At 41.3% G+C, this 11,104-nt stretch overlaps 1 protein-coding gene across 2 annotated transcripts; it reads right to left on the reverse strand.

Moving 5' to 3' along the window:
- Window positions 1-6,734: 6,734 nt before the first annotated feature.
- lim2.2 (lens intrinsic membrane protein 2.2) lies at window positions 6,735-10,994 on the reverse strand. 2 transcript variants are annotated; one of them, XM_052074654.1, is made up of 5 exons: window positions 10,772-10,994; window positions 9,620-9,827; window positions 8,155-8,295; window positions 7,902-8,036; window positions 6,735-6,858 (listed from the first exon to the last, which is right to left on the reverse strand). In XM_052074654.1, exons 2-5 carry the CDS (start codon window positions 9,795-9,797, stop codon window positions 6,788-6,790), a joined length of 525 nt encoding a protein of 174 aa, XP_051930614.1. In that variant the 5' UTR covers window positions 9,798-9,827; window positions 10,772-10,994; the 3' UTR covers window positions 6,735-6,787. The 2 variants fall into 2 exon arrangements, with proteins under 2 accessions (XP_051930614.1, XP_051930613.1); XM_052074653.1 differs by having other exon boundaries at window positions 10,671-10,993.
- Between the last annotated feature and the right edge of the window lie 110 nt (window positions 10,995-11,104).

Genomic DNA, 11,104 nt, shown 5'->3' on the forward strand with positions numbered 1-11,104 from the left:
TGTCACTGTTTAATTTGTCATCCTCAATACATTATTTATTGATTGATTTATTTTCATTTGCAAGAAACCCACGGTGTAAAAATAAAGCTATTGAAGAGCCCCAGCCGTTAGCAATAATTCAGATGCTATTATAATACATTAAGCAAATTTATTAAATATTGATATTAGTAAGGGCGGCCCGGTAGTCCAGTGGTTAGCACGTGGGCTTCACAGTGCAGAGGTACCGGGTTCGATTCCGGCTCCGGCCTCCCTGTGTGGAGTTTGCATGTTCTCCCCGGGCCTGCGTGGGTTTTCTCCGGGTGCTCCGGTTTCCTCCCACATTCCCAAAATATGCATGGCAGGCTGATTGAACACTCTAAATTGTCCCTAGGTGTGGGTGTGAGTGCGAATGGTTGTTCGTCTCTGTGTGCCCTGCGATTGGTTGGCAACCGATTCAGGGTGTCCCCCGCCTACTGCCCGGAGACAGCTGGGATAGGCTCCAGCACCCCCCGCGACCCTAGTGAGGATCAAGCGGTTAGGAAGATGAATGAATGAATGATATTAGTAAAGCGAGCCATAGTTTAAATGTTTTCCAATGAGAAATGTCATAGACATGTGACTCCTCCGGCGTCATGATGATTTGGATGTGTTCTGGCAACATGGAGATGCACACTTATTGGTCTGTTTTACCTTTTGTGTGAGTGTAAGTAGTTCAGATTAGTCGACTAGTCGCGGCTCCTACTGGTGACGAGTTGACTTGTAAAATAGTCATTTGCGGTAGCCCGAGTGCCAACTTGTATTTTACTGTTCTCCTGGCATTCCGTAAATGAGTACTTAGGCAACCGGTGCTGTTATAGGAGGCCATTAGAGTGAACATAGTGTAAAACCTCCATGCACCCATGTTGTTAGTCGAAGCAGTGTACATCAGCAGGGATGCGCTTTGAATTAAAGCGACCGCAAGAAAAAAAAAAATCTCCCTAACAAATAAACTCAAATTAATGTACCCAGCACAACCCGCCTGAACACGTGGTTTAGGACCGCACCTTGCTTGCGCTCGCAGTTGATGGCGCATCCCTGCACGAGTTGCAGCAGCCTGCCCAGCTCCGCGGGGTCTGAGTGCTCGGCAACCAGGGCCACGTCGGGCAGAGGGAAGTCGGAGAGCCCCTGGCCCAAAACCTAGTAGAGTGAGTGAGTTACACAAAGGTTGTGTCCAAGGACCAGCAACCCGAGGCCAAGGCCAAGGACTTGAGAAATTTTCCAAGGCCAAGGACCAAGGACTTTCCTCCAAGGCCAGGGACCAAGGACTGATTTTGAAGCTGAGGCCTAGCCGGGGACATGTATAAAACAATGCTATCATACCACTTGGCATGTCTTCATGATTTTCAACACCCCTCCATCATAACCCCTTGCACTCCCTAGCGCTTGAATGAAGTGTTTTTCTTCAAAGAGTAGAACAGTCAGGGTACGTGACTGAGACTGAGAAAAACAAAAAAAGCATATGATATACATAAAGCCTTACTATACATGGTCGGTTTTTTTTCGGCTAAAAACGCCTAACTATACATGGTCGGGTTTTTTTCCGGCTAAAAACGCCTTACTACACATGGTAATTTTTGTCGCTAAAAATTCCTTATGATACATGGTCATATTTTTAGGCTAAAAACGCCTTACTGTACATGGTCGGTTTTTTTTTCGGGTAAAAACGCCTTACTACACATGGCCGGTTTTTTTTTCGGCTAAAAACGCCTTACTACACATGGTCATTTTTTACGCTAAAAATACCTTACGAGCCCCCAAAAAACGACCATGTATAGTAAGGCTTTTTTGGCCGAAAAAAAAAACAACCATGTATAGTATGTTTTCGGCTAAAAACGCCTTACTATACATGGTCGTTTTTTTTTCGGCTAAACACGCCTAACTATATATGGTGGTTTTTGGGGGGGCTAAAAACGCCTGACTCTACATGGTCATTTTTTACGTTCCTTTACATTCCTTACTATACATGGGCGTTTTTTGGCGGCTAAAAATGCCTTACTATACATGGTCGGTTTTTTCAGCTAAAAACGCCTTCCTATAGATGGCACTTTTTTTCGGCTAAAAACGGCGTGCTATATATGGTCGCTTTTTTCGGTTAAAAATGCCTTACTATACATGGTCGTTTTTTGGGGCTAAAAATGCCTTACTACACATGGTCAATTTTGACGTTAAAAATTCCTGACTATACAGACCGTCTTTTAGGGGCTAAAAATGGCCGAAAAATAAACATGGTCGTTTTTGACGCTAAAAATTCCTTACTATACATGGTCGTTTTTTGGGGGGCTAAAAATGCCTTACTATACATGGTCGTTTTTTCCGGCTAAAAGCATCATGGTCATTTTTGACGCTAAACATTCCTTACTATACATGGGCGTTTTTGGGGGGCTAAAAATGCCTTTCTATACATGGTTGTTTTTTTTAGGCTAAAAACGCCTTCCTATACATGGTTGGTTTTTTTTTCCGGCTAAAAACGACTTACTATACATGGTCGTTTTTTTGGGCCAAAACGCAAAAATCCTGTTGTGACTTAGATGGCTGATGACATTTCAGGAAATGTCCTGTTGTGATTGAGATGGTCAGATGACATATCCCCTTTATCCGACAGGAACAGGGGAGAAGATCGAAGCAAAGAAAGCTGCACAAGAACAAGAAATGACAACACAGAGAGAATTAAGAGTATCCTGACTTTTAATGTGTTGTGTTGATCTTTTACTTAAAACAAAAAGGTTTTATGCTTTCATTTATTATACATTTGAGTGTGATGCTATAGTGGCTCCATGGCCCACTGGTTAGTGCGTTGGAGTGCGAACGCAGACGTCCAGGGTTCAAATCCATTTCCAGCCTGTTGCTCTTGCAGGTTCTCTGCTTGCTGGCATGGGTGTTGTCCATCCACCCTCCCATCCATTTTCTCATCCCCTTGTACTCATGAGGGTCGGGGTCAGGGGGGTGTGCTGGAGCCTCCCCCGGCTGTCTTCGGGCCATCGGCAGAGGGGAGGGGGCACCCTCACCCAGCTGACAGCCAATCAAGAATACCATTTGCACCGTTTTTTTTTTCGGCTAAAAACGCCTTACTATCTACATGGTCGGGGTTTTTTTCGGCTAAAAACGCCCATCCATACATGGTCGTTTTTTCGGCTAAAAACCCCTTACTATCCATGGTCATTTTTTTTTCGGCTAAAACCGCCGTGCTATACATGGTCTTTTTTTCGGCCCAAATCGCCTTGCTATACATGGTCATGTTTTTTGGCTAAAAACGCCTTACTATACATGGTCGTTATACATGGTTATTTTTTTCGGCTAAAAACGAAAATTAAGAAAGTGAGCAGTGTTCTTTTTTTTTCCTTTCCTGGCGATACTTCAAAGAAGAGCTTTCGTGACAGACAAAAACCAAGCGTGAATGCATAAAGCGCCGCGTCGATGAGGAAGTTAAGTGCTCGATGGTCGTTTTTTGGGGGTTAAAAATGCCTTTCTATACATGGTCGGTTTTTTGGGGCTAAAAACGCCTTACTATACATGGTTGTTTTTTTGGGGGATAAAAATGCCTTACTATACATGGTCATTTTTTGGGGCTAAAAATGCCTTACTATACATGCTCATTTTTTTTCGGCCTATAATGCTTTACTATACATGGTCGTTTTTTACGCTAAAAATTCCTTAGTATACATGGTCGTTTTTTGGGGGACTAAAAATGCCTTACGATACGTGGTCCTTTTTTTTTCGGCTAAAAACACCTTAGTATACATGGTCGTTTTTTTCGGCTAAAAACGCCTGACTATACATGGTCGTTTTTTTGGGGTTAAAAATGCCTTTCTATACATGGTCGTTTTTTGGGGGCAAAAAACACCTTACTATATACATGTCGTTTTTTGGTCTAAAAACGCCTTACTATACATGGTCGTTTTTTGGTCTAAAAACGCCTTACTATACATGGTCGTTTTTGGGGGGATAAAAATGCCTTACTATACATGGTCATTTTTGGGGGGATAAAAATGCCTTACTATACATGGTCGATTTTTGGGGACTAAAAATGCTTTACTATACGTGGTCCTTTTTTTCGGCTAAAAAGACCTTACTATTCATGGTCGTTTTTTTCGGCTCAAAACACCTTACTACACATTCTTGTTTTTTTTTTTTGTCTAAAATGGTTACTATTAATGGTCGCTTTTTTGGGCTAAAAACGCCGTGCTATACATGGTTGTTTTTTGGGGGATAAAAATGCCTTACTATACACGGTCGTTTTTTGGGGGCTAAAAACGCCTTACTATTCATGGTCATTTTTTTCAGCTAAAAACACCGTAGTATACATGGTTGTTTTTTGGGGGGCTAATCAGAATCAGAATCAGAATCAGAATCATCAGAATCAGAATCATCTTTATTGGCCAAGTATGTACAACACACAAGGAATTTGTCTCCGGTATAACACGCTGCACTAGTATCATCGTAAACAACAAAATCATTAAACCATTTTAGAGTAACCAGTAGTTTTGTAGCACCATTTTGTGGTGCAAGAAGAGTGACTACGTCAGTGACTGTTTAAGGAGTTAATGGCTAGAGGGAAGAAGCTGTTTAAGTGTCTACTGGATTTGGTGCGCATGGATCTGTAGCGTCTGCCTGAGGGGAGTGGCTGAAAAAGGTGGTGGGCAGGGTGCGAGGGATCCAGGAGGATTTTCCGTGCCCTTGTCTTGAGTCTTGCAGTGTGCAAGTCCTCAAGAGTGGGTAGTGCGGTGCCAACGATTTTTTCCGCCGTCCTAACTGTCCGTTGAAGTCGGATTTTGTCCTTTTTTGTGGCGGCCCCAAACCAAACCGTGATGGAAGAACACAGGATTGATTCGATGACTGCCGTGTAGAACTGTCGTAGCACCTCCTGTGGCAGGCTATGCTTCCTCAGCAGACTCAGGAAGTACATCCGCTGCCGGGCCCTTTTCAGGATGGAGATGGTGTTGACTTTCCACTTCATGTCCTGGGAGACTGTGATTCCCAGGAACTTGAAGGTCTCGACGGTTGACACAGGGCAGTTGGATAGTGTGAGGGGCAACTGTGGAGAAGAATCTTTCCTGAAGTCCACGATCATCTCTACAGTCTTGAGCGTGTTCAGCCCGAGGTTGTGTCGGCTGCACCAGAGCTCCAGCTGCTCCACTTGTTGGCGGTACGCAGACTCGTTGCCGTCTTTGATGAGACCGATGACCGTGGTGTCGTCTGCGAACTTTATGAGTTTGACAGCTGGATCTGTTGAGGTGCAATCGTTTGTGTAGAGAGAGAAGAGCAGTGGCGAGAGGACACATCCCTGTGGGGCTCCAGTGCTGGTGGTGCGTATTGATGATGATGAGGTAAAAATACCTTACTATACGTGGTCCTTTTTTTCGGCTAAAAACACCTTACTATTCATGGTCGTTTTTTTCGGCTCAAAACACCTTACTACACATGGTCGTTTTTTTCGTCTAAAAACGCCTTACTATTCATGGTCGTTTTTTTCTGCTAAAAACGCGTTACTATTAATGGTCGTTTTTTTTTTTGTCTAAAAAAGCCTTACCATACATGTTCGGTTTTTTCGGCCAAAAATGCCTTACTATACATGGTCGTTTTTTTTCCGGCTAAAACGGATTTCTATACATGGTCGTTTTTTGGGGGTTAAAACGCCTTACAATAAATGGTCGTTTTTTTTTCGGCTAAAAACGCCTTACTGTACATGGTGGGTTTTTTTATTCTAAAAATGCCTTCCTATACACGGTCGTTTTTTGGGGGGCTAAAAACACCTTACTCTATCTACATGGCAGTTTTTTTCGTCTAAAAACGAATCATAGTTCACTTCAAAGAGCCGAAATCCTCAGGCCTGTTCCTGAATTATTTAAATTTTTGCAACATTTATTTATAATTGTACATATATGTTGTTGTTTGTGTTATTATCATATGCAATTCAATAAGTAGACCATTTCAGAATTTGAAATTTGGGACTCCCTCAATGCATAATAGGACTCATACTTTTCTCTTCAGTGAGTCCCTGCGACTCACTGCCGGTAAACTGTAAAATGATCACTGCAGAGATTACCGCTTTTTCTGCACTCAGTGATTGACTTCTATGCAAAGTCATTTCTCAACTTGTCTTCCGTGCCATGTCATGCCTGTTGAGTGTTGATTTACTTCACATTTAGAAACTACTGCACTAAAACATTAAATCATAAATGTATATCATATGCTTTTTTGTTTTTCTCAGTATAAATAACACGTACCCTGACTGTTCTACTCTTTGAATAAAAACACTTCATTCAAGCGTTAGGGAGTGCAAGGGGTTATGATGGAGGGGTGTTGCAAATCATGAAGGCTTGCCAAGTGGTATGATAGTATTGTTTTTATACATGTCCTCGGCTAGGCCTCAGCTTCAAAATCAGTCCTTGGTCCCTGGCCTTGGAGGCAAGTCCTTGGTCCTTGGCCTTGGCCTCGGAAAATTTCTCAAGTCCTTGGCCTTGGCCTTGGCCTTGGAGTCAAGTTCTTGGCCTTGGCCTCGGGTTGCCGGTTCTTGGACACAACACTGTATTCTGTGCCGCTGATTATTAACTTACTGCCGTTTCCATGCGTTTCTTTATTTTATGTGTGTGTGTGGGGGGGGGGGGGGGCTTTCAGTATACGTATATCACGTTGAATGTTTGAGAGTAGACTGTCCCAACCGTATGTCGCCGAAACTACCGTATTTTATTTTTATGTATCAGAGAAAACACACAGAATGGGTATGATTTGACTTTATTCTAACTACAGACAAGCATCAGTGTGCTGTCGTTTAACTGTCAGGAACATTTGAAGGTGAAGGTTCTGCTTGTGTTCGCTGGTAAGCACACAGCTGAAACACACCTAAAGTGGATGAGACATAGAGAGTTGTTATTACACGTGTGTCAGTGACATGACAAGATTCTAAATGTAATCGGTTTTGATTTCAAGGAAAGATTTAATGAAGCGTAAATGTAAGGACACTATAAAACCTTTAGCAGTTCAAAATGACTTTCACAAAACTTGAAACAACAATAAAGCAAATTATCATTTATTGAGATGTCGAATTCCGGTATGTTTATTTTTATCATTCAACAACCATTAAGGGGAAACTATATTTAAATGTTAAATGTGATTTCTGGCATCCCGATTTGAAATTCCAGTTAGAAATTATGAACACTAAAAGCTCACTGAAATCAAAAGAACATTAAAGCACCTTGTGACACTGGATCGTCTCGTTTAATTTTTATGACAGATGTTTTTTAAGCAATGTAAATTCCATCAGTGTAAATAAACCAGAAGTGAAACCACAGTTTGTGTGGACACGTCAAGTGTGTAAAACAGTTAAAAAGTAAAAACAAACAGAAAAAGACTATGCCATCAAAATGCTGACTACGGTAATTTACATATGCTAATATTTTTTGCTAAGAGTTGTATAAAAAAGTCCTCGATATACTGTAATTGTTCCACTGCATTTTAATTCACATTGTCAGAAAAGTCACATTTGAAGACCTTATGTTAAAGTATGTAAAGTATATTGTTTCAGGTAGCATTTGCAGAGGTGTGCAGCTGTACTGCATCATTATGCGAGCTGCTTCGAATGATGGACATCAGAGGGGCAATTTATCAAACTGCCAACATTGTGCACAACATATCATAAACTGCCAGTTTGGCATCTGCAAATTTGCCTATCAGTTGGTACTTTTTTTCTATTTTGGCGGAGGGTTAGTTTTTAATTATTGGCATTTTTAAAATATTTTTTTTTTCCAAAAATTTAGTGCGGGTCCACTGTATCACTATCACTATATGTGAGGAGTGAGTGTACCAAGCAAGGTTTCGATCATCCACATTGATGGCTGAATTCCATCACCACACATACAGTAAGTAATGATAACAATCAGAAATACCTGCTGCAAAAGCGAGGATGATGGCCACCCAGCCAATAATGTAGGACCACGAAAATCGCCAGTCCAAGAAGCGTTTCCCGAAAAAAGTCACCGTCACTCCCGTGTAGATGGAGAGAGCCAAGAGAGCAAGAAAACCTGAGGGAGGCATTAATAAGTCTACTGTACCAGATATTGTACTAAGATAGTTGGAATGTGTGGAATGGAAATGATGATGTGCAGAAGAGTTCATGGAAAATGATATTTTCTGTGTCACCTGAGAGGACCAGGGCAATGCCCCCTATGCGGACCCTCTTGTTCTTGGTACCATTGGTGAAAGCACTCAGGCCGAGCACCACACCAGCAAAACAGCTGAGCACAGCCAGTAACATGAAGGCGCGAGTTGCATCCCAAAAGGCTGAGGGTTACATGGTCACTTGGTTAATGTTTCCACACACAAAAAAAAAACCCAAAACTTACTTTCAATCAACACATTTTCGGTTGAGAGATGTGAGAAAACACAATATTGAGGTACTATGAGATACTTTGTTCCGTGAACACTCTAATAACTCAAAAAACTTGTAGCCCAAATCATTCTTACCCATTGAAATGAATGGAAATGAAATTAATAACAAATTCGGCGCTCCCCACTCCCTCCTTTTTTAAAAGGTGCTTTTCAATAATGAAAATAGCCCTCTAGAGAACTGTGCTGTTATATATGAAAAACACAATGTAATAACAAAATATAATGTATGGAATGAAACTGTGTGTCTATTATATTCATCGGACTGTTCCTTTTGCTGTGATCATTTTATAGAAATACTGATATGAATGAAGACGGTCCTCAGTCGGTTGCAGTAGTACCATTTTTCCCCCAGAAAGAATATAGAACGAACTGAATTTCTGTAAGTATTGTTCTATTGCACAGGTGTCAAAGTCAAGGCCCGGGGACCAGATCTGGCCCGCCACATCATTTTATGTGGCCCGCGAAAGCAAATCAAGCATGTCAAGTTCCATAATGCTTGCTAAAGTCTGAACCAAAATTTCAAATTGTCATATGTAATCAACAATAACAGCCATTATTCTTTAAAACTAGTTATTCATCAATTTGTTGTACGCTGTGTATGTAATACGTGGAGGGGATTAAAATTAAATTTATATGGTTTCCTCAAATTCATAAGGGCCCTCCCAGGGAAACCGTAACTACAATGTGACCCGCAAGAAAAATGAGTTTGACACCCCTGTTCTATTATCTGTCTACATGTTTTACTTCACCGTTTACATTAAAGACAAGTCAGATTTATTCAAATAGCTGTTAATCACAGAAAGGTCTCAAAAAAAGAAAAAATATATATCTGTTGATTAAAAGGTTAATAACACCACTAAACCTGAGCGCTCTGCTTTTTACATTGGTTATGAGCATAAAACTATGCAGGCTTGACCAATGGCAAATACAGGTATGTTTTACATACACCAAGTGTAATTCTCTTGTCTGCATGTTTTGTTGGACGGTGACCTATAACTGAAAGTGGAATTCAACTCATTAATCAACTTGATGCACCTGTTTTCGGCAAGCTACTGCTTGTTGTGAGGTGAGTTGAGTTCACTGGCACAGGACAGAGATCATGTATCAAATTTAGGCTGAAAACTCAACGCACACAATCGCCAGAATGACATCATACATCTCGAAAAATATCTTTACAACGTTTTTCTTGTCACCTCACAAATCCTCGAGGCCTTACCTACAGTGATGGTGTGAGCATGACATTTGTGGTTGATGCAAAACCTCCAAAGGCCCTGATTGGCTGAGCTCCCCGAGTAACGATACTGCATCCAGAAGTCGGTCGCCGTGGAGACAATTAGGAGCACTAATGCAGCCACGCCGCAAAGTGTGCCTCCTCCGGCCAGAGTGTACAGCATGCTGGAGAAGTCGGCTGAACTTCTCTCCTCCTGAACTCACAAGGCAGAGGATGAGAGTGAAGGACAAATTAGAGGAGCTCCCTTTGTCTTGTTCTGGGATTGCTTAAATATGTAGTGAGAAATTATTCATCAGACACAACGATAATAGAGTAATGGATGTTATTTTTGATGGAGCTTCAAGTTTCTGTGGAATGTTGTTATAACTCAATCGTTACACTGCTAAATTTTAAACACAGCCTCAATTTACACTTACTGACCACAACATTAGGTACCCCTGCTCATTCTATCAAAATCCAATTTTTCTCGTTAGTCGTTTCTAACATTTTGGTTCGCTCGGAGTCGCAAATATGAGACACAGCTTTCAGTAGGGTTGGCACTCATATTAAAGTTTGATTGTACAAAAAAATTACCACAGCGAATTCACTTGCAACCCCCATTAGAATGTTTAGCGATTCTAAAAAGAAAAGCAAATGTTTTCCACCTAAAATGTTTTCCAAGGTTAGTGAAATGGGTTGAGGCTAGCGACACACTTGACCTCAAAGCGGACTGACAATTAGAGTGCGTGATCGGCAGCTCCGAGCCATTGTTCACTTATTCCCTTTTGTGCAACGCACACTCATCTGCCAATAATGAACAAGTGAGGTGTCAGCAGTCACGGTATGGGTCAAACCAAACACAATCTGTGTGATTATTTACGATTCTCTGCTAAATTTAAACATTAGACTATAGAAACAATAAAAAACAATCATGACATCAGTCTACTACATAAAAAAATTAAATAAATGTATATTTTGAGCCCAGTTAAACCTATTTAAAACCAAACCAAACAAAGGAGCGAAGCAAACAAGCTCCAGATGTCTGCGGCAGTTTCACCTTAAGATCTGAGGCTCTTCACAACGTTGACTTTTGGAACTTGAAAGAAAATATCATCCAAAGAGCAGAGATATGCTAAAAAGTCCAGCATGTTCTGATACCTCTTGCTTGGTTGGGTGGTCCTTGCAGGCTGGCTGGGTTTAACAGGGTGCGTATGCTTTTTAAGCCCCCCAACCGTTGGCTTGCATTGTCCCCCCTCACAAAGGGGCGAATGATCGAGTGCAACATGTGAGTGATGACAGTCTCTATTTTACCCTCTAATAACCTTTATCCATGCAACAAACACATCTGTCCCCTATGTTTTTGGCATACAAACTCCATGACATGAACATATGGCCTTCATCACAAAATAATTTTAGAGTTGAACTTGACCTTTCATTCATCACCTATTATCGGTACTGAATGTATCATGTTGTTATCATAATCATGGAAGA

Source organism: Hippocampus zosterae, chromosome 8 (genome assembly GCF_025434085.1).
Source record: "Hippocampus zosterae strain Florida chromosome 8, ASM2543408v3, whole genome shotgun sequence".
Lineage (NCBI taxonomy): Eukaryota > Metazoa > Chordata > Actinopteri > Syngnathiformes > Syngnathidae > Hippocampus > Hippocampus zosterae.